Here is a 25,011-nt window from a genome sequence, read left to right as displayed (position 1 = left end):
GAGGGGAGAGGAGTTTTGTGTGACACCTGCCTCCTTTCCACACTCTTACACTGTGTCAGCTCCTGGATGTCTCTTTGTGAACTGATCTATCTGCAGCAGAGAGTTCAGAAGTAAATTTGGGGTATTAAAAGGTCTTACTGCAGCTCAACCAAGATAAGCTAAATTATCTTAATGAAAGTTAAAAATAAAAAATAAAATAGAACAATCCAAACCACCAGCTGTAAGGAAGAATTTGCAAACCTGTGCCCAATTTCATTCATTTCATGTAGTACACTCATTTACAGCAGGATAAATTTGGAAATAATGAACTATACAATGCTGGGGGGAAAAAAGTACAGCATTTCTTTAGTCCTTATTCTCCCACTGAGTGAAAAAGCAAATGCAGCTTTCACCCATTCTGGTAGTTCGTGTAGCTGAGGGCCGAATAACAACATCTGTTTCCCTTCTCCTTTACATCATAAGAACTGGGATAAGAAGTGTTTCTTTGGCTGTGAAATCATACTGGAGGCAGCAGCTGCTGAAGCGAGCTAGAAAATGACAAGTGTAGGCAGGATACAATGCATCAAAAATTGATGCCAGCTAATGGAACAGAGGTTTTAAACAGCCTGTGCAGCACCCATTACAGTCCAGTTCTGCAAGCAGGCGGGAGTGCTTCCCTTCAAAACCCTCTGAGTGTCTGGTTTGGAATGAAACGAATCCTGGTATGCATTTTAAGCAGAGACCAATAATCGTGCCAAGTACCCTGGAACGTACTCAGCCATCTGATTCTGTGAGCTGTTTCCCAACTAAGGGGAGTTTTAGATTCAATGTGTGATTAAGACTTGAATCTATTATGGAAGCAGGAACAGTGGAGGAATTATCTTTTGTGATATTTTAAAAATAAATATATAATTGAGAGACTGCATGCAGTCCTCAAAAGAATTTAAAGCTGCATGCAAAACCCCTTTATTCATAGTTATCTACAGAAATTCATGAAAGCGTAAAAAATGACAGCTTATAAAAATGGCCAACTGGCAAATCCAGATGTGGCTGGCTGGAACTTCTGCCTTCAGCACCTTCACACCCAATGTTATTGTGACATTGACCACAGCGCATCTATCTATCACTTCAGAGAACCAACGTGATGTTTTCCAGAAAAAAGCATCAACAGGATAACTGGGAGGATCCCACAAATCTGAAATTGCAGCTACTGTTCTTTACAGACATATGATTTACAAAAACACCCTAACTAATCTTGCTCTCGCTCCTGCACACACTTGCTGTGTGCCTTTGCTAGAATGCTTTGAACTGTCGGTGCCACTGTTTCCCCTGCATAATTACTGTCTTCTGCTGTTTGTGTGGGTGTCTCGCTTGAAGACACACCACAGAGGCGTTCTTTGAAATAGGAAAACATTTTTGTAATGCCATGATCACGTAAGGAAAAGCAAAAATATTTTTAGTTGCCCTTTCTGTTTATGCTACTAGATCCTGTACTGATGGTATTTGAGGCCTCTTCAGGACAGCAGAAGGGGTCTGAGCCCAAACCCAGGTAATTCCCTAGGTGGACCAGCACTGAATTGGCTATTAGCATGGTATTAGAGCAGACGTTGTACTACTAACTTTCTACATTGCAAGTGGAGGGCATCCTTAGAAAATGACAGCAGTAAGGAGACTTTGAACGTAGCTGGATAGGAATAAGGCTCATACACACAGTTACTTACTGAGCTCTTGTGCTGACCAGCCCACACGGGAGGTGGTGTGTCCGTGTGCTTTTAGACTGCAAGAGAGGAAAGGGAGGCATCAATTCTATTTTCTGTGAAAGAGGTTCTCATCCTTTCAGCCATACACGTTCTTCCCCAGTGCATCGTCCCTGTCAGTTACCTGTCATCTACCTTATGCTCCAATTTTATAATCCATTTCACCTGAAGATAAGATTGTGCCTTAAATTATGCATTCACTGAGAGGCCAACTTGTCTTGTTTAACTGTACAGCTACACTGCCACTCAGGAAGAAGTACAGAGCCGTGAAGCACCTTACGTATTCGAGGATCTGAAAGCTCTTCACAAAGAGAGATGGAGATGCTGATGGCAAAGGGAAGCGCACTAAAAATTGTTGGCAATTGCTGATGTGGAACTTTCATTAGCTTTTATGCAGCCTTTGACACCTCAACCACTTTTATTAAGAGAATTAATGGGAGGGAGGACATTAAGGTTATTTCATCTTGTCCTTGGGGAACTGACTGTCAAAAAGACTGATGTAGTAAATAAAGTGTTTGAGGTAACAGTGACCAATTTGTGGGAATTTGATCCAACAGCAGCTCAGAGCGTGACACTGGACAGTTTTTACTACCACAACAACAACAACAACAAGTCCACCACTGTAGGCTGTAAGACATGGAGTTTTCCCTCTCCCTTCTTTGTTTCCTTTTCTTCCTTTCTTTTTCTTTTTTTTTTTTCTTTTCTCTTTTTTCTTTCCCTTTTCCTTTTTTTTTTTTTTTTTTTGCTTCTCCTTTCTTTCTTTCTTTTCTTTATTTTCCTTCCTTCCTTCCTTCCTTCCTTCCTTCCTTCCTTCCTTCCTTCCTTCCTTCCTTCCCTCCTTCCTATTCCTCTGTTCTTTCTTTATTTTCCTTTTTCTTTCTCTTCCTTCTTTTTCTTTCTCTCTTGCTCTTATTTATTCTTCCTTCTTTTCTTTCCTTTATTTCCTTATAACATGGCAGCACTTCATCCCAAAGCTGTCAGTTCTGTGTCTGTCTCTAAGGTCCCCCAATAAGGCAGAACTCTGTTCTGTCCTTAGTCACCCATGAAATCTCTTAATGCTCCTTTTGATTTGGAGAACACAATGCTGCCTGGAAGGACAAAGGACAGAAATACTGTAGGGGAGGGCTCACAGGTACTCTTCATGCCATAACACATGTGGTTATTACTCTGCCCTGATCACTGTAAGGCTGAAGTGCATCTGTGGTACAGAAAAGCCCAGCAAGTCCTGCACCAGTCTGCCTGGACTCCACACGGCCCCACCACAGGGGAAGGACAGACCACCACCAAGGGCAGAACTGGAGAGAAGTTGCTCCTTGGGACGTGCTTGCTTCAGCCTCAAAGGATAAGTTTAACCAAAACCTTTCCTACTTAACAGTGATTTCAGGGCTAACCATCAGCAAAATCATCTTGCTGAATGCCCTTTGGATAGGCTGTTTTAAAACAACATTAAAGGCATAAAGACATAGGGTTCTTTTAATGGGAATAGTGATTTGACACTTGCCCACTTTTATTCCTTACTGCAATAATTCTTTGCCTCCACTGTTTGAGGGAAGTGCTATTGAACCCAGTGCATTCAGAAATGTTAGCCTTCCTATGGTTTGCCATGCTAATTTCTTCAGGGAAAGGGAGCTGGTCGCCTAGCTTTCATACATAAATTCAGTATTTATTCTTCTGATCTGCTCTTCCAGATTTCTTGCTAGCAGTGCAGCTTCAAGTTTCTGTCTTTCCATTTATCACAAGGAGGATATTCGCTGCTGACGCTTCAGAAATATAAATAAATAAATAAAGCAGCAGACCCAGATAAACATCTCACAGCATTTTAGAGCTGCTAAAAATAATAGTTGATGTAAGTAGAGCTCTATAAGTTAAAAGTACCGTTTGATGCAAGTAGTGCTTCATAAGTTAAAAGCACAACACAGTCTCTTTGTTTTAGCTGGGATAAACTGTGATTACCATGGTGCAATTAGTAATGAGGAGTCATGGGCAGAGACAAAAAAAAGTTGGGTCTCCAGAGCTTTATTCTAGCAGGCTGTCCCCTGAACAGCACTACCTCCTCACGCAAATATTTGCCCTGAATAAAATGTTCATGCTTTCTAACCAAATAAAAGCAGCCCTGAAATCTGCAGTAATTCTTATGTCACCGCTTGACAGCACTAAGGAAAAACATCTACAGCTGTCATGCATAAACAGAGAACTGTCTTAAAGCAGCTGAGAGATTTGGCTCATTCATTTTTTCCAGGACAGTTGCTAATGTGGCTGTTTAATGAAAGATGGCAGAAACAGAGAGGGATTCTGAAGTTTAGCACTCACATGTAATAATCATATTTTCCCTGAAAATACACAGAGATATTCAAGTGACCTCTACTGAAAAGATTCTCCTTTGCCAAAGCTGTATGGGTACAGAAGATGGTGAATTTTTATTTGTGTGCCTGTTGGTGTATGTGTGCACAGAAATGCACGCACCATTACTTGCTGTTCGTTGGTTACTATCATACTGCCAGTCTTCATTTTGTTTTTTAGGCATTCAGGAGAAGATCACCCTTATTTTTAGTTACTTTATTTAATATATGCTTGTCATGAACGAAGTTTAATGATGCTAACAGAGAGACCCACTCCTGCCTTCACTACATTTTGGATTAGGTCTTTTCCTACTAGGTTTAAAAGCAGTAAAGCCTAGTTTGTGGCTAACTATAGGCTACTTCTGATTGAAAAATCAATCATATTAAAAGTTCATTTCAGAACTCTCAGAGATACTGAGGTACAGGAAACTACAAAAAGTCCCCTCGTATTTCTCACCTTAAAAACTTACAGAATGCAATGTTGTTTGTTAAAAATAAGGATTGTTTATTTCTGAATCCTTAACAAACAAAATGAAGACTATTTCCTGACATAAAACAAAAAACTCAGCAGAAAGCAGCAATGTGTCATCAACTCTTTATCTGCCTCCATCTATTTGCAAGACAAATACTTTATAGCACAATGGCCAATGAGAGAGTAATGTGCCTTATGCTTTGCTCTCCTGTCTAGTCTGGATTTTAACTTGCTAATTTTCTGTGGCTACAAACAATGCTTTGGAGTCGTTCAGGCAATATGTTGCCTATGAGCCCCAGGCTAAGGGACGTTGCTGAGGCCACCAGCAGGTTCTCCAGCTTACGGTGAGAAGAGCGAGCCTTCCTCTTCCTCCCTCTCGTAGCTGCTGTTACACCTACTGCACCGCTGCGTAGCTAACCTCAGAAGAATCAGATAAACATTCTGTGCTGGGCTGTGGTTAATGTTTTCAACGAGCACAAATGTGGCTACCTGGAAATCAGGAAAAGCACGACTCAAAGACAAGTGGCTTGCCTGAAGCCCACCTCAACAGCCAAAGCATTTTCAAATGTGCTCCTCTACAAAGAAGAGGAAGAGATGTCCTGGTCAAGCCAAGAGAACTCAGCTGACAGCCTGGGCTGACTTAATACAGATGACCCTAGCACTCATGGCTCAAGTAGATCGCAGCCTCCTTCCACAGATGAAGTAACCCAAAGGTCCTCCAGCCAGCAAGCTGTCCTGTAGGCTGTCCCTGCAGCGCTGTCATCTGCTTAGCCACCCACAAGCACGGGTAGCAAGGAGCTGAATCTGACCCTTTTGGAGGAAGGGGGAAGTGTTTCTTTGCAGGAAATGAAGCAAGACTAAACAGAAAGTGCCTCTGTTGGTTCTGCAAAGTATTTAGCTTTGAGACAGTATTTCTGTGAGAAATATTATTCAAAACCCAGTTGCAACTAAAGGCAAGATCTAGATCTAAGTTCTTGTCTCTCCAGGCACAAGCTAGTCCTTTTCCAGCCCCACCCTTTAATAATCTTTCCACACAATGTTACGTAACATTAAAATACTGTCAAGCATTAATCCCAAGCATCACATCCATTTGACCTCACTGCCAGCAGCGGTTCTGACAGAAGATTGTGTTATGCCCAGGAAAACAAGCCTGCTTCAGTGCAGCACAGCACTGGCACAAGATATTTGGGGTTTCTCAGGACACCTCATCTTTCAGAATTTAAGCAAATGGATTACTTCATCCCAAAGTGTCCTGAATCTCAGATATTACCTCACAGAGCAATCAAAAAAATCTGCAAAGCTGCTCCATCTCTCCTTTTTACCCTTTAATACATAACATGCAATACAATAACAGCCAAAGGAGTACTAGCAGGTCAGTCTGAATGGTTACTCCCATTTCCAGGAACACAGAAGTTAAATTTGTATGGGAGTGGACCACAGCATTTTGCTTCCTGCTTCTAAAAGATGAGTTTTGGTGAAGCCAATATCCTGGACAGACATAGTTTGCTACTGGTCAACCATTATACAGGATAAAAGAGGCAGCGAACATTACTGATTACCCACCCCCTCAGTAATACATGCCATTGCAACCTCAGAAATGCCTATTTCTAACCCAAGAGTAAACGCTGCCTGTCTTCACAGGGAACAATTAAGGTGTGCAGGTACATGGCAGACGGGGGGCCAGGAAGATACTACCTGCAAGATATTTCACACCTATCAGAAAAAGAAGAGGGCTTGTACTGAAGTGGATGGGAGAAGCCCCTGAAGAAAGGAAGGTGTCCTACAGAAAGGTTGATGGGGCTCTGAGAAAGCTCATGACACCCAAACGGCAAACAGATGAACACAGATGATCTGAGAACTGCTGTTGCCTATGTCACTGACTTCCCAAGTCAAGTTATCTTTCTCTGCCTCCTGATAGCCTCGTTTTAGGATGGTAACAATGCCAACTTTCCATCTTTGCAAGTCCTCGTAAGATCTATGAATGGGTGCCATTAAAAAGCTGTCAGCATTTTTAATTATGACAATATGCTGTCCCGTAACACAGCTCATCTCTCTCAGAAGCCAAACAATAGCCTAGCTCAATTATTAATTTATTGTGAAAGTACCTCACCTTTTGCCAACAACACTGTTCCAAACTGCTTCTTTAGCTCTGCTGTCAACACACAACCTCACTGTTTATGGGTCCATGTGAGGCACAAAAACCAAACCATACATCAACTTTTTAACATATTAAAAGGATAATATGATATGATACTGCATTTTCAATAAAACTCCATCCAGTTTAAATATATGTAGAGAACAACTTCTCGTGTTTTCAGCCTAAAAAACTCACCATGTGCAATAATATGAATCTATGCAAATAGCCATAACCCCAAGTATGCAACTGAAAAATTATTGTGTTTTTTTCACTTATTTGAGTAATCTGCTTCAAGGCATTACAAGTATTGCCAGGAAGAGGTATCTCTTACTGTACATTTCTCTTCCAACTTGTTTCATTACATCTGGACTTCCTGAAACAATGACTGGAGTACAGTATGGCTGAAGAAAGCTAGAAGTGGTGTACTAGTTTTAGTTCCAAGCTGAAGCCAACTTCTTGTCACTTATTCTGGCTGGTGTAATAACAGAGCAATTATTTTCTTTTATTTTGTGAATTTTACCAGTCAACTATTTATTTCAAACACATGATTCTCTTCAGAGATCATCTGAAAATTGCTTCTTTCTTCTGCTCTTGTCAGAAACAAATGTCAGCACAATGCTGAAGTCTAGGACTTGCTGTTCTGCACCAGAAAAATAGTGTCAGAATTAGCAGGACTGCCTTCAGGGGCACACAGGGTGTAAAAGGCTAACAGATTAGTTTATAGGTCACTCTTGGTACCAGAAGGAAAATTGATTTTGTTTTCTTGCCATCTAGCTCTCACAAAACACATTTTCCAGTTTGTCATCTCATATGTTTGGCTAGAAGAAGTCGTAATTTATTTTGAGCAGATATTGCTTGTCCCTAATTCTGAAAATATGAGGCTAAACAAACAAACAAACAAACAAAAATCTGACAGTTGCAAGGTATTTACTTACCTTCTACAGCTGATGCACTCAGATGACCATGTTCTTGTTCAGGAATTATGGGCAGTATCTTCCTGGCCTGTGTGGTAAGTGGAACCTGTTGTTTGTTGGTCTTCACTAGGAAAAGGTAAAATATTTTTATCCACACTGCTAAAAAACAAATACATCTGCAGAGGGTTACGCTTTGAATATGCAGGTTTGAAGATCACTGAGAGATATCTGAATGCGAGACAGAGGTGCACAGCCAGTTTTCAATGGGATTTCAGTGCCTATAGATGCAGATACACATCGGGGAGTCCTGCAAGTACTAACCACGTTCTGGTCTTTCACTTCCTCTTGGCACTAGCCAGACTACAATACATTTATCCTAAGACTTCATGGAAAAAAGCTTGAGGGTAGGCCACTAAATTGCTCTCAAAAAGTCTACTAGCAGTGAAAATGCAAAAGCATGCAAATATGGGGATAACTAAGGGTCTCCAGAACACGAAAAGCTACAGGTGGCCAGTTAAGCAGAACCAAGTAAAATTCAGAGTGTGAACTTCCCAATTCATTCTCACATAAGGATGGCCCAGACGGTGTGCCTCAGATAACTTGCCATACACACAGGGAGAGTAACTGGGTGTTGTACAGCACTTAACAGAGATGAGAGCATGCACTTCAGAAACAGGCAGAGATATGGCGATGCCGTTAGCACGCTGACACGCAGACATGGTGTCCTGCTGAGATACACGTAAGGAAACATAGAAGTAGAGATGCCAGGCTAATGACATTTTGATGCAATGCATTTTTCAAAGAACTACAGTAGAACACACAGCATTTCAACTCCAGATCCACCCTGTCCCTGACCATCCATAACTTCTGTTAACCTACAGATAGATTTCTCCTGAGTTCATAACAAGAGGAAGAACCGTGCCATTTATATTTAGCCGTATCCTTTCCCCACTTTCGATATCAACTTGGCTTCTCTCCTTTACAAATGCAGTTAACAAATGGGGTTTGGATCTTGGTGATTAAGCAGCTGAGTATGAAAGACAAAGTTAAAACAAAACTGGGGTAGGTTTAAAAATAGCAGTGGGTCATATTCCACCCTCAGGCTGAACCTGAAGAGAATGGGAACAAAGGCTGATATTCCCTTTGGAGCCCATGTGTAAGGCTGCTCTGCATGCATGCAAACGGAGCAGAGAAATTGCCCCTCATGTATCAGTGCTCTACTGAAAGCATACAGGAGCTATAAAAAGCTCCTTAAAATTACCTGTCTCCCATAGATTTTATTCTCCCTTCTGAAACAGCAAAAGACCCAAAGTGGTAATTAGGCTTCACATTTTTCTCTGGAAACATTGCATCTTAGAAACACGTACGTCTGTGTTGAATACTGAACACCGTGACAAGCTTTGCTGTTCTCAGCATTATTCATCTACGTTGCAGAGGCAGAGACAACTATACAGCTATGTCAAGAACTAACTAGGAAGGATCAGAATAAAATATGTGATGGTTCATTTAGCCGAGATTAAACAAATTTCTCCTTTCTTGGCTCTGCACATATTTGGTGCTGTAGAGGATGCGTCCTGCCTGTCCTCTTTGCTAAAAAGAGCAGGTGCCACAGAACACAAGGAGGACTGAGTCTGCATTCATTGAGATGCCAGCCCTGACACTGCTGAGACAGGGACTGGGCCTATTTCCAACCTGTCAACTAACCTGAAGTTGTAGCAGTACATCAAGATATGGCAGAATTTGGACCACTTCTAATCTTCTAGGTCAGGAACTATTATTTTAATAGGGTGGCATAGAAAACAATATAGGAACTCAAATGACTGAGGGGAAATTTGTCTTATTGTTTCTTATGTGCAAATTATAGTTGTCAAGCGCACTTATATCAGATGCTATGGATGTCACAAAGTCTAAACAGTCCAGAAAACAACAGCAGGCCAGAAACCCTGAGGTTTTATTCCCTGAGTCTTGGTTGTCACCGTGATCCCATAACATTCTTCTTTCAGGATGAGTCATGAAGTTACCACCCAATTGCTTAGTGGCTGCAGGTCTTTTAGCAATTTAAAGCATGTGTTTTAACCAAGCTACCCCACTTTTCATGTTACTGGAAAGTCCAAAATTTCTGTATCTGAGAACTGTAGCTATTTCCCTTTGCTTCCAGCATCTAAGCTATTTTTCTACTTCTGCATTTCTCTTAGCCTGAACCAATTGAGTCAAACCAGATACTCAAATTCAACCTTTCCTCTAGGAGAAACACAAAACACCTTCGCAGTAGCAAAAGCCGTATCAACTGCTGACCATGTGTCCCAGCCCGACCCATGGGGATGGGTGTCTGCTGCTGTATCAGGAATGGCTGCTGGTCTGTGGGAAGACAACCATTGCTGCTGGGGGTCAAGGCCAAAACCCCAATTCAGGTCTTTGCTAACAGAGAACTCAGCAGGCCACAGAGTAGCCAGGTTCTCTGCATATTTGCTGACTCTGGGCTACATTCATTTTCATTAGAAAAAAGGTATAAGTAAGTCTAAGATTCCAGGTAAGTAGCATAGATATGAACATACAAAATTCATCTTGTAATTCACAGTCTATTGAAATCTTAATTAAATATGTTAGTGCTTCAACAAATACAGTCTACAGAATACTCGATACCATGAATAGGATATGTTCAAAATCTGTTCCAGCAAATGCAATATGAATATTAATTTGATACGGTTGAAAGCCAAGAGCATCATAAGATAATCAGAAGAAAACATACTCAAATACATCAGAATTAACTTTGCATTACTGTGAGCCAGACGAGTCAGGGAATCTTGTATTTGTATCCCAAAATGTAATGAACCAAATGATTACTTTGAGCCAATGGAGTATTACTGAAAACAAGAGAAGTAATACACAATTTCAGCAATATAGAAGGCATTATGTCAGAACTAAGGTTGCTTACATAGACTATAGAGTAGTAATATGATGATATTAACAATGCGATTGCATGTCTGCACAGTCCCATTCTAGAATAGGAGTGGGAACAAGGTCTTTCTTTCCAACAGACCTTATGCTACTTTCAAAACAGGACAAAAATAAATAAGGAAAGTCATTTTTATGCTACAGAAATAAGGTCTAGATGGGAATTTATAGTGGTAAACTTGTAGCGATATAAATTCACACTGCATCTTATAACCCACATACTTACATTAATGAAACTTCCAGTATGAAAAGGTCTGCTAGGCAGATTCACTCATAGCTACCAAAAGCACTCATTTATGCACTTTATTTTTCTTGTGCAACATTTTTCTTTTTTTTTGAACAGTGTAATGTATAGTTGATAGACGCTGGCCTGCTCCCAGCATGTGCCATGTTCCCAGGAGTTATTTTTTTTAGGATACAGTCATATAAGAATAGCTATACTTAATCAGTTCCTAGTAGTGGAAAGGGTATTTAAGTGGTTTAGGGAAAGTGGGATAAGGAAAAGAGCAATGTAAATAGAGCTACCTTCCATTTCACTGGAACCAAGGCAATTTAAGCAGTGAGCTATGTGACAATTTAGCAATTTCTATCAGAGCTCTTTTAAATCACTTTGGGGAATACTATCTAGTCCTTATAATTGCTATTATTAATTTATTAAGTTGTTCCAAAATCTCTTCAACTGGCTCTTCAGTTTGAGAAAAGAAAGTCTTGCAATAAAAGCCTCTGATGTGGAAATCTCCCTGACATTCTCTGTGATGAATACAAAGCAAGGAGTAGATTTTTCACCTTTGGTTTATTTTCCACAAACTACACTAGCAAGTCCTATTTGATATGAAAATCCTCTGTGTCTGGAAATACAGGTCAGCTGCTTAAAGAAGACATATTTCTTGCACTGATGAAAAAGCATCTTGTTCTCTTTCCCTTCTCTTGTGGCTGCACTAAAGGGCAACTGTGTTTTGTCAATCCAAACCACTCAAAGGGCTATTTTACATAAATGTAATGGCAGAAACAGATCTAAAGTCTAGAAAACATGCACTGTACAGCTCTGTACATGCTCTCACACACTTTTTTTTTTTTTTAGCTTAACTGCACAGACATGATACAGTCAACGTTTATGACCAGAATGCTTTAAAGCTTCTCTATTTCCACTGTATGTGCCTAATCATTCATAGTACCGTGAATTTCTAAAGTTGGAAGGTTGTAATTTTAATCCTACCCTAGAGAATTTACTGTAGATTTCTCCTCCTCTCCTCCTTGGAAGAAAGGCCACTGGACTGGATGATGGTAATTTGTGGATGCAGAGACACTCACAGTTTCACAAGAGCAGCATACATGCTGTAAATTATCTATCTGTGGGACCACAGTGATATTGCGCCACTAATTTACTGAGCCTATGTAGGAAAACATTCTTATTCTCAAAGTGCAGGCTTCCTTCTTTTTGTCTCCTCAAACTTTCTGAACTTTGACTAACCTTTGGGAAACACCTTGTATATCTTTTCGTCTATATGAGATACTGTCACACTGACTTACATATACAGTTATTTATCCTCATTGCAGTGTTTCCAGAATGGCTGTATTGTCTTCAGTGCACTTCAATGTTGTGTTCAGAGATTCCAAGCTGTACACTAATGATAATTACAATACTACCAATGGTTGTTGAATAAGTAATCGCTATTTATAATCTACTATCACGGTAGCAAATCTTAAACTTAGGAACTGGAAAAAAAAAAAAAAAAAAAAAAAAAGTAAACATTTTTCATATGGTCTTGATTCTACTTTTAATTCTATTAGTATAAATCAGGAAATTGACTGGATTGATTGGACCAATGATGTGTGAAATCAATGAATATCAGATTAGAATAAGGTCCATTATTGCAGTTACAACTAAGCATCTTTCTGGGTTAAACTGATAGGTTGAAGCAGGAGGAACACAGAAGTAAGAACAACAGACCAATATGTGATTCCTGTTCTCTTCAGCATAGTAAAACTAGATTTGAATTTCCATAAAACTTCATCATCAAAAATGCCTTTGGATATACAACATTAAAGATGTCATTGTGAACATGCTGATAAAATAGTTATGGTATTAGTGAAGCTACTAAAGACAAAAGGTGGCAGAGAGATAATTCCTTTCCTGGGGGATGAAAATAATGAGCTCATAAATATCTTAGACCTTAAATAAAATCTTAGAGGTAGCCAGCACTCTAAAACTGAGTAGCATAAATTGTACTCCCAGGAGAGTTCAGACAGACGGGGAGCTAGCTACTCACTCTTTTCTAGGTAAAATTGAAATGCTGTGAGTTATTGAATAGTAGATGGAAATTATCAAGCCTCCTCTAATTCTCAAGGAATTGACAAGACAAAAAGCAAGGTAACCAAACCTAGACAAATTTAAAACCATTTATTTCATTTGCTGGCTTTGTAGATATTCTTGTTTTGGAGGGAGATTTTTGTTGGTGGTGTTTTGTGTTTTTTTGTTTGTTTGTTTGTTTTGTTTTTTTCCATTCAAAGCTATTATTCTTCATGTTCATGTTAATATTTAAAAAGCCAGAGCTCCCTTTGTGAAACCAGAACCCATGGCATTTATTGAAGCATATGATTTTTCCGGCAATATCAGTAACATTCAGAGCTGTATCTGATGATTTCCCCTCACACAAACATTTATGATCAAATTCGAATTTCTGCAACCAAAACTTGGAGTTTAGTCATGCCTCTTAATTTATGATCTGTCAAGGTCCCTTCCAAACCCAAACATTCTGTGAATCTGGGCTAGCCACATTATACTCTCAAAAGATCGCATTTTAATACCTACCTGAAACTATTAAATTGTACTTTGTTGGGATTTTTTTCTAGCAATATCCTACTAAATGCCAGCTGAGCCATTCCCTGAGTCCTCCTACAACTGTCCATTCCATTCTTTGCTAGCAGATTTTGTCAAGCCAAAAACACATAGAGCATACATAAATGTATGTACAGCTTTGTACACTTCTCTTACACACACAAAGCACTCACCTGCCAGAATTCAAATGTGGAACACAAGATCACCAAAAAGTAAAAGGAGGTAAAAGAAAACAACAGCAAAGTCCTTAATGGAAAACATTTGGAAGACTGAGAGAAGTATTCCCACTTATATAAGTCTTTGTGGAGTTTCACTGTGAGAAATATTTATTCCCGATAGAAATATGTATCCATAACATAAGCCAGATCAAATTTGTGTAGGATCAAGGTAACGCTGAAACAAAACTGAAGCATCCTTTGACAGGAAAGTCTTAAAAGGACTTTCTTGAACTCCCCAGGCTTCACAAATTTGTTAGGTTTTTATTTTACTTGTATATTACTTACCAGGAAAAAGATGAATTTTAGTAGGAGAAATGGTTGTTGTTGCATGTCTGGAATCTTTTTTGCTTTGAATAGTATAAACTGCTGCTGCTCCTCTGTGTTTACAATCTGTTTTAAACAAAATGAGATATCCTCAGCTATAGAAATACATACAGCACTCATTAGAAGGAAAGCTGGTACAGCCCTTATGCCTAAATCGTTTAACACTTTCCCTGAAGAAACAGGAAGGTTTTGAAGTAAGGTCAGGAGGAAAACCTGGGGTCAGATGTTTTATATTTTCCCAAATGACATTTTATGGCTCCATTTTTGCCCTTTTCAAATTATTCTTTCCTTCTCTATAGCATGTAACTCAAGCAGACTTTGGAAGATTATAAAAAAAGCAAACATGCATGCTCTGGTACAGGTTTGGAGTCATGCTTCTGACTGTGGAATAGCAAAGATGAAGTGTACTGGCTCCCTAGGAAGCCGACAGCTTCTTTGCAAGTGTGTAGTGTTTATCTTTGGGAGCACAGTATCAGAACAAGCTCTACACCACCGAGAGAAGATAGAGCTGGGTTGAACACCTCTGACTGCCCTCAGCACCCAGTGCTTTCCATCATCCTGCTGCTCTCTCCATGGCACTCTGCTGCAGTGACAGCAGCTCAAGACTCAGCTTCTGACAGCAGACTTGCCCCACTTTTACACAACAGAACTGAGTTTTTTTTTCTTTTGAGAATGACAGGAAAAAAAAATCATCTCTAAAAAATTCATTAAATTAGCATTATTTAGGTCATGATGTTTTTATGAATACCCAGGTGAGAGCTAATATGCTGAAGCCTTAAGTATGTGCTCTAACAGTTAATGTCAAAAGAAGCTCTAGAACTGGCTGTAAGACAAGATTGGGAGAGTAAAGGCAAAAGGACTAATTTCTAATTTAGCTCCCTTGATATGGATCAGTTGTAACCTCCTCAAAGTTTATTTGGATATTTTATTTTATGCACTCTTGGAAATAACTTCATTAATGTTTCAGAGAGTCTCAGAGTCTGCCTAGCAGAAAGTCTTGGAAGGTCTCGAGAGGAAATGAATAATTCCATATTTCTTACCAGCTTTCACTAGTGCTCAGAAATAGAGAGGAAAACTACTAACTGAATTATGACTGTAAAAATTCTAAGCAGCTGTTTTAGGCACATAGTTTAGGCACATTATATTCTGTCAGATTCTTTAGGCACCATAGAAAAAAAAAAAAAAAAAAGCAGCATGTAGACTTTTTATTAATATATACATACAAGAAATAAAACCCTTAAATCTAATTTTTATGTGCTTATCTTTTTGCCACTAAGATACTGCTGTTGTATATGATGTTATATATAGTAAATTTAAGTAATGAAAATACTATTCCTCTATGAACAGTAAACATATTCTAGAAGTAAATCAGAAATCAGAAGCCCAAAAAGGACATCTTTTCCTCCCTGCTTGTGTCCACAACAATTCTGAAAAGCTTGCATTTAATAGAAAAACTATGTTTAAGGATAAAGGCAGTAAAATCATTACTCATCACTACTAATGGTTCTGCATTAAAATGAGATGTTATGACTCAAAGCATAGAAAATCTCACTCGTGACATTTATGGAAGCTTTCAAATTGCAAGTAAAAGTCCTTCAAACTAGAGTAGTTAATGGCCCACTTATAAAGACCTATTTTACAGTTTGTGTGATTCTTATGTACATAAAATAGGACTCAGACTTTTGTTCTATCAATAAGTAAAAGATCATGCTATTCAATCAAGATACTCTGATAAGGAGTTTCTTTTCTTATTTGGAGGGGGTGCAACAGACATGTCATTTTAAGCAACTGTTTCGCTTAATTGATTAAAAATAAATGCATAAAATATTTACATTTTTAAAAATCACAGAAACATCTTGAGTGTAGGCATCCTTCTGCCTTCTGTTCAGTCATGACTAAATCTAAACTTTTATTGCTCTTTCATTACTAAACTACTTGTGGATACAATTAGGATGATCACGGGAATGGACGTAGCTTATCATTTTTTCATTACCCCTGTGATGAAGGTCTTTGTTCTGCAGCTCTGGACTACAAGGGGAATGGACAGCTGTCTGGTAATAGCAACTAAATGCTGGTTCTCCAGAGGCTTTCTACCCACTCAGGGCTGAAACGGGCAGAAAGTCTCAGGAAATTGCTGCGAAAAGCATCTGAAAGCTATTACCCCAGGTAGCAGGTTAAGTAACACTCGTTTCACATTGACGAAAGGGAGTTTGCTCCCTGTAGCACCTACCTCTGACTTCTGATGAAAAATGAAGACCAGCAGCTGACAAGGTCAATTTTCTACACTGTTTTTGCACAGAGGACTTTATCTCGGTTGCTCAACAGTCTCATGCTTATGGTACTCCTACACGTTTATTGTTGCTTTCCCCATTGAATATTGCTAGAAGAAATACTGCAAACCCTGATTTCAGCCTCTATTCCAAGTGAATTGCATAGGAAGAGCCTGTTTTGGGTGGTGAATGCATTATGCACAAACAATTGTTTCAGTCTCTGAAGTAAGGACAAGTTCTTCCATAGCAAAGTTACTTTTTTATCACTTGGAGTAGTCAAACAGTGCTGTTTCAGAAACCACAACAATATTTTATTTGCTAAAATAACAGCACAGAAAAGAAATGTTATCTGAGCTTAATTCAGCTCTAGGACTAAGAAAGCACTGCTTGGTTGACCTGTGTGGTATTGCACCCCCACTGTGAATTCAGATGACCAGTTTTTGGGACAGACAGCTGAGTATATCTCTCATATCTAACCCCTGACTTTGCTTGACCATGACATAGATGAATCATCTTCAGGAAGGAAAGGGTATTTCTATCTATTTCTATTGTCATTGGCATTTCTGCTTAAGATCTTCATCAAGGCTCAACTGTAATCACTTTATCTACTGAAATGACTCTGAAACCAGAAGTTCATTGGACTAAAGATCATAGGCCACCAAGCATCTGTCAAAAAAAAAAAAAACATACTTCATTTACCACCAACAAGCTGGATTTGCATCCACAATTCCAAGGTGAAAGGGGATAGCATCAATCATCTGAGTATTCCAGTTCCTCTCTAAGAAACTCCTATCATATTACAATTAAAATACTGTTGTCTGAACCACATTAATAATCAACAGCTTCCTTATAGTAGATATTTCATTGCGTAGAAATTTAAATTCATGTAGATTAACTTTTTGTTACTTACAGTTTTGTCCATTTTCATAAACAATTTTGTAGATGACAATTGAAATAGTAAACACAATAATGACTAGAATCATACTGAGCCAAATGATCTTCACCATGCACAGTGGATCTGTCCAGAAAAAGTAGGAGAGATTAAATAAAGCAGGAAAACACTGACAGAAAAGAAAAAAAAAAATCAGAATAATTTGTCTTGATATTTTTTTTAACTATGCCTATCCCCAAAGATGAAAATTTAAACAAAACATAAGGTTGTGCCGTTCTCTTTCAGCCTTCTTTGTTGTTTGCAACTGAGTTTTCCAACCAGAATTTAGTTTCATTTTCATTTGTATCTGTCTCTCCATGTCTGAAAAAGTTAAAAACTATACTAGTATCATAGAAAGGCCTACTTATTAAAAACAAACAAATAAACAAACAAACAAAAACCAAGACATAATCTGCCCTCTCTTAAAGAGGATTTTCCCTGGAATTATTTTACACTGCCTTAGCCAACTCAAAACCACTTATTCTTTTCCATCAAAGTTACAGCATAAAATGTATTTGCCATATAAAACTAAATGAATGTAATATACATGTAATTCACCAATTCCCTGATGGGAAGTGTTGCATATATGTACTGGAAGCCCTGATTGTGATCAGGCAATCTTCTGCAGCACAAAGTGAAACTTGAAAAGCTGACGGTTTGTCCTCTGGGAAAACTAAGCCTAGCTCAGTTGAATATTTCTCTTTTAAGTCAGGCCGAACATAGGATATTGCAGCTGGACATTAGGAAAAGTCAAACCTGTCTTCTGGTCCTTCTAGCTGCGAAGTTAACTGAAATTGTTTAATTTACCTCCAAGATAGCAGGGTATGCCATTAGGGGGGAGGGAAGAAGAAAAAAAAAAAAAAAAGTAATTCTAGATTTTTTCAAACATGCATTTGGTAAGTCTGTCATTATTAAGTGGAGGAAAAAAAAAAAAAAAAGAAAGAAAAAAAAAAGCAAACCAAATGTACAGACACTTGTTTTGCTTTCTAGCTTCTAGGGAAAATACAAGCAAAGCAAAACAGTTGCCTATAACTGTCAGATGACTATTAAAGATGGTCTTTTTTGATGGGATGATTAAAATTGCATTGTTTTGCTGTGAAATACTTTCAAGTGGTTTCTGAGAGCAGAGAACTGCCTACTGGAGATTTTCTCAAACATTCAAATTGTTTCCGAGTTTGATTTCCCTTCTGACTCTCCTTTGTAACTTACATTCCACGTAAGACTCCAGCTGCAGTGAAATATTTATGCAGTCATTTTGGTCGTCAATCATGGCCACTAGACAGGAGTGATTTAGGTATTCCTCAGCTGCATTTCTTCCTCTGACTGTAGAGTTGGTGATGCGGATTTCCAGCATATAGAAGATACTATCCTCTACTTCTTCATTTGCATGAAGCATAGTGAAATTAAAATATTTGTAAAAATAAATAATATCTTCTGACTGTTCTTCCAATGAGCCTTTTTCTTTTGGAACTACAAATTAAAACAAAAACTGTTATATAATGACAGACAAAAAAAGACAACTCTTAGAAGGAGTGATAAATATTTTTTCTGTCTCGTTTGTGAAAACAAATAGTAATTTTTTACATTACTGACTATGATAAAAATGGACAAAAGGATAAAATGTAAAATCATTCTGAACAGATCTGAGGAGTATTGATTATCTACACAAAATATTTTTCCTTAGCAAATTATAGCCTTTTTTTTTTTTTTTTTTGCTTTACTACCAGCTTCAAAGCTTTTAAGATTTTTGTTGCATTGTCAGCTGTTGTCAAAGCTAACACAGATAAAAATTGTGCTATGAAGAAAAACAACAACAGGAAAAGCTGTATGATGCTAGACATCTGAAGTGCACATCTAGCCTCTGTGCTATCACTTGCAGAAGGGTTTTGTTCCATTTCAAACCACAAGCTGTGAGACTCGCAGAATGTTAACAAATACATGTGGGTGAGACTGTGTCAGTTGTGTTAGTCATATAGGTATAAATGAGAACAGAGATTGTCCACATACTTTTTGCTTTGGCATTTTCCACGCTTGGAAACACAGCTACTTTTTACTAAAGTGATGCAGTTTGGAAAGAATTGCATTTCTTATGCCCAGGGCTTGGCCTCTTGCCCCTGTTGCTGACAATGTTAGGAAAGCAAAATTCAGAAGCATCCTCTCCCCCAGATTTCCAGAGACAAGTGAAAAGGCACAGAAGGAATATGCTGCTACTGCTCTGAAAAGCTGTGGTGGTTGCTGAACTCTTTTTCATATTGCTGGGCCAGCCCTTACTCAGTACTGCCTTCCATAGAACAGGTAAAGTCATTTTGATGCTAAACAGTTGCGGATACCACAGGCAATAAGCAGAAAAAATGTTATCTTATTTCTTTTATTTCTTGTGTAGCTGCCACCTAGACTGTTAGCATCTTTGATTTAGTTCTTCAGATACTTGCTTTCATCACATCAGCCATCAACAAGCAGAGTTCCACAATGACTTTTAAAAGCAAATTCTTCAAGAAAACTCATCAAAAAATACAACTCTTTATAAATAAATGAAATATTTTGGAAAACCCAGCAAGAGTTAAAGAACAAAGAGAGATATAAGAGTGCTCATAAAAAACAGATGACAGAGGTCAGATTTGCAACAGAAACATTCCAGGTGGCTGCTGGATAAGGCACTCTTTTCTCACAGCACCCTGCTTGCAGATCAATACAGATCCCCCTGAAGATAATGAACCCTCCCTCACACACACGGTTTTACATAAGATCCTCAAAGAGAACAAATTGGCATTTTGCTACCTATGTTTTTCTGCTGAGAATCTGGCATAAACTCTGCATTTTGTAGCAATGCAAAAAAAAAAAAAAAAAAAAAAAAGCTATTAAGGACAAAAAAAAATGTTCATAGGACTTGCAAAGCCCATAGAGAACCAGCACCATGTTATCATTGTCTTTCGAATACCAAAAAAAAGAAAAAAAAAAAAAAAAAACACCAAAAAAAAATCACCATGCATGTTGTAATTAACTACTTCCAAATGAAGTATTTTGCTTTTCCTACTTACTTTTTTTAGTTATCACTCCTGATCCTTGATGATCAACATCCACATCTCTGTTGGATTCACATTCCAAGTATTTAGTATGTGATTGTTGTTCCCTACTAGATGATTGGCAAATACATGGATTATTTTGGAAACTGGAATGATTTACAGTGGTCTTCAGCAAGATAGTCTGGTTTTCTCTTCTTTGTTTCAGTGATCTTTTGCAAGAATTATTAAAAGTGCAAAGTGGAAAAGTGGTGTTACTTAATGAACAGGTATCCATGCACGATACAATGATAGTGTTAGCTGAAAAACAAAGAGTATCATATCAGCAAAACCATCTCAAAGGACATAGACAAGTATGAGTGTTTATGTATCATGTAACATATCCTTTAACCATCATACAATGAAATGCACTTTCTTTCTTGAGAATTACAGCAGCATCATGAACTGAGAGAAAGAAAGCAGAGAATATTCCCCTAGCCTACATGCTGGATTTTATTGCTGAACTACATGGAATATCTTCCAGTACCAACTTGCATTTGTGGTCATCTCTAGTCTCATTCCTGTTTCAGAGTTGTTCAGATTTCATTGTACTTAAAGAGAAGATGAAACTGCTCATGTTTGAAAAGGGTAACACAGCCCTGGAACTGTGCAGTTGCCATACACCGGGGTGATCATGCTGCAAAAAAAAGCTATAACGAGGATGAAAACTTTCTCGTCAGTGACATTGAAACCTTACAGTGAAACTACAGAGAAATGCTGCTGATTTGTCCAACCACACCCTTCCTGCTCTCTGATACTCAATCGTGAAACTTAATTATAACCAATTTTACTGTTAGTTGAGTTTTAGTATCAAATTACTGCAGCTGGAGCACATTAATGCAATTCTAGCAAATGACAAAAACCAAATAGTATTCATTATTAACGACTGTTATTTTAGCTGTCCTCCACATTAGAGTAAGGCTTTATTGTATGAATCATGTATTTTTACTTGACTTAACCTTGAACTATTTTTCAGCATGAAAGTAATTTAAGAGTAAAAAACTTCTGGGGCTCCAACATGAAATCTGTATTTATGAGCACAAATAATCAGGCTCATGTGTCGACGTGGCGCTATCCCATAGTTTTCTGGGTGAGCTTCCAATTCTGGTGTTACCTTTGCATCTCTGAAAAGGAAATTTTGCATCTACCACTCATTATGAGTAATTGGGATAATATGTTCATAAATCCTTATGTAGAGGCAGGAACGCAACCTTTGATTGCTCCAGTACTCAGCCGCAATCTGACAGTTTCAACAGCCATCTGTGCTCACATCGTAGCGGACTTGCCTCAGAAACAGTTCAGTGGGGGATTTTGGGCAGAATACGGAAATAAAATCTGAAATCCAGCACCACAGTCAGTTACTTTTGCTTTATTAACACCACGTTAGAATATCATAAACTCATAAAACGTAATACATTGAAATGTAAAATATAGCATGTGTAGGTAAGAGAAAAGCTAGGCTGTGATCTTCCCCTTAAGAAAGTCACAAGATTTTCCCGCAAGTGTTTTTGATTTGACCATCACAACCTGGAGCAGAGCAGGCTCTTGAGACACAATTCTTCCAGCTGAAGGGGGTGTTTTGGGCAGCGATCCTTCGTGGAGATGAGCCAGCATCAGAAGAAAACTGCTTACTCTACCCTCCTGGCAAGGCATGGTGCATCTGGGCAACTAGTCTAAAACCACTGCTGCAGCTTTCAGGGTTAGCTAATGGCAATTCCCTGCTGTGCCCCTTTCACCAAGGAATTTGTACTGGCACTTGTGAATCCAGTGATTGTGCTGTGACAGTGGTCTATCAATGGTCACTCCGTTTTGCATTACATGCTCCACATGAGCAAACAGGCTCAAGAGCTGCCTAGCATTGGTTGTAGGTATGTAAAAGGCATGTTAAACTAATGGAAAACCTTTAATGCTGTCCTGTAAGGGAGGGTATTACTCTCCTCTCAAAAGATCTTTACTGAGAAAGCCATTCAGTACCATTAAACCTCGCATTCTCTCATCTCACAGGACTGTGGGCTTTCCAGGGAAGAATATGCATTGCTGAACAGTAAGCCTGGCTGCAAATAGGTGGGATTTTCCCAGTGGATTACGTGGCAGACAGACAGCTGTACCAGAGTTTTGCTGTTCAGTACAGGATTAGGAAACATCCCTTCCCAAATGTAAGCACCACTGGAAATGTGGAAAGGGTTTTGAGAAAAATGAATGCAGAAAACCTTACGAATTATGAGGATCACTGAGACAAAACCATGCAAAGCATCTCTAGGAAACTGCTTTATATTCAAAAATCTGTAACTCACATGCTTAATGTTAAGTGCTATGACTATGAAATTCCTTTACTAAACCTCTATTTACAAGTTGGGTTTGTTTGTTTGTTTTCTATAGAAAACCCAATTCAATTAAAATGAAATTATTCACAGAAAAAAAAAAAAATCGAATTTAAAAGAAAAACAAAGAACTTGTTTCCATTCAGAAAATCATAAGTATTTCACTTTTGGATTAGCTTAACTTTTTTTTTTTTTTTTTTTTTTTTTTTTTTTTGTATTTGATCTGTGATGCCCTGTTTTGAGTCAATTCAGCAGTGTCTAAAATTACATTTTTTATCACTTTCTTACAGAAATGGTAGCAATCCCATAATGTGGCAGATACAAAGCCTTCTATACAACTTTGGGAATGCGTAACTGAGATTATAGAAGATACAGCCTACCAAACTGTACAGGACTGGGACTGAGAGCCTCAGGCTCCAAGACAACAAGTTCCTGTTCTAAAGCACCATAGTTTAAAGTTTCAGAGACCAAAACTGGATGGTTGCTTTACAGATTTAAAAGAAACTTTTCACTTTTGGCAATGCTGAACTGTGTTCTTTATGATAATTTTTTTGTCTTATTTTTCTGCAAATTCAATTTCCCCAAAATTGCTGTAAAAAAAAAAAAAAATAATAATAAAAAAATCTAAGATTCACTTATGTTATATTAAAAACCTGAAGCACCCACAGATTTAATGTGATTTTAGAAAATAGGATTAGGTCTCAACCACTCATTTAGGAAACACCTGTATCAGAAGGTGCAGTGGCTATGTTTCACATCTCAGAGATGATTTCTGACAGCAAATTTGTGTGGGGAAGTAATGTCCACAGCCTCATGTGGTAGACAGAAATCTGAAACAGCTACAGCAATGGAATTTTGTACATTTTAGGCTTGCTACAACATATGAATTAAAACCAGTTCCCAACAGAAAATTTTCAGTGAACCAGAAAATCCAATTCCTTGGAATTTCAAATTAAATTGCTCAGCATGTTTACTTCCTCACATAATTCAGACATTGTAATACAGTCCTATAGTTTTTAGAACATCCAAAATACGACAATGATCATGATTTTCCAAATATAATTCTGTGCTCTGTTCTGCTCGTATACAATTTACTTTAGACATAATGTGATTAAGACCATACATCAACATCAGACTTGCAAGGATCATGTTATTGCAGCATAAAGCAACTCCAAGGATAATCTGGGGCAAATATAATGGAAAAATGCAATTACTCTTTCATGTTTGACAGTAATATCAATGTTTTCTTCTGGTAATATTCATGCCATTGCTTATTTGTGTGGTCTGTGATAGCAAGTACTTTGGTTGCTTCTGAGTGGAGGTAAAACATTAGTTATTCCAACATCTTAAACTGTATGATTGTTTCTATAACATTTGAAACTTATGACATCTTATCAAGTGTGTTGGTTTATAATCTATAAATATCTATAAATTATCTAGTTAGTGTCACAATTACATTTTTTGGTGAATGAAAATAAAAATGTAGATGGAAGTAACCTGGGCATGCTTTGATACTAATTTGTTTGCAGAAAATTATGCTTCATAAATAATTCAGTGATGTCTAGGAACACACCATTTGGCAAGGAGATTATTTTTTTTTATTAGATTTATCTTATACAAAAGCTTACTTAGGAACAGCTGTGACAAAACTGTTTTAATATTAATTTATTTATGAATTTTTAAGAAAGCACTGAATGCATTACTTATACATGTAGATTTTGCATTCATCCTAAATACAGCATTGACCTTTAGGGCCACCAATATGTATCTGGGATTTGGGTTAAAAGATTTGCTTCACTAAATTCACCTATTCGGCTCCAATATTTTTATCATGCTACAACTGCATATCTCTTGCATAAACACTATCTCACACCAGAAAGTAACTGTACAAAGATTTATAGGCATTTAAGTACAGGGATTTCAAAAAAGTTATTTTTTAAGACATGAGTAGCTGCTATGGAAGAACATAAGCATTTTAAATACTACCTTCATGCTGAAGATAGTAAAAGTACAGTTGCATGGAAATAGTTACAACGTTTTTGCTATGTACATAAATGAATGGCAAACTCCTTCCAAATTAACACATATAATTAACTCTCTGGTTAAAAATCTAAAGAAAACAATCCCTATGTTTTACAAAGTCCATATAAGTCCATATGAGTCCATATCATAACCACCACTTTCAGGAAAGCACATGTCAACTTTTCAACTATAGAGTTTAGAATAAATAAAGGCTCTTTTAAAAGCTGATCACTCACCTTCATGGATTTTGAAAAATTCAGGTAAGCATAAAATAAACATGGTAAGTACTCCCAGTACTAATCTGAAGAGTTCTGATTTTCTCAAAATCAAGCACATGCCACTGAAGTGCGCCCATCTAGCATAGTGGTGGTAACTTCCTGGTTTAGCTTTTAACTTAGTGCAGGCTTTATGCAAAATAACATCTACCCATTTCCTTTTTCTCATACGACTTTTCTTTTCACTTCATGCTACGTT

At 38.0% G+C, this 25,011-nt stretch overlaps 1 protein-coding gene across 1 annotated transcript; it reads right to left on the bottom strand.

Annotated features, from left to right (window-relative positions):
* Window positions 1-3,122: 3,122 nt before the first annotated feature.
* Window positions 3,123-24,873, bottom strand: TMEM156 (transmembrane protein 156; the record flags this gene model as incomplete). Its single annotated transcript, XM_084286527.1, has 7 exons — window positions 3,123-3,166; window positions 7,620-7,724; window positions 13,896-14,000; window positions 17,115-17,222; window positions 18,345-18,605; window positions 20,174-20,455; window positions 24,774-24,873. The coding sequence occupies 7 exons, from the start codon at window positions 24,871-24,873 to the stop codon at window positions 3,123-3,125; spliced, it is 1,005 nt and encodes a 334-aa protein (XP_084142653.1).
* Window positions 24,874-25,011: the final 138 nt, after the last annotated feature.

This window comes from Netta rufina, assembly GCF_964035555.1.
Source record: "Netta rufina genome assembly, chromosome: 4".
Lineage (NCBI taxonomy): Eukaryota > Metazoa > Chordata > Aves > Anseriformes > Anatidae > Netta > Netta rufina.
Note: the sequence above shows the minus strand (reverse complement) of the source record. Positions and strands in the feature narration are given on the sequence as shown.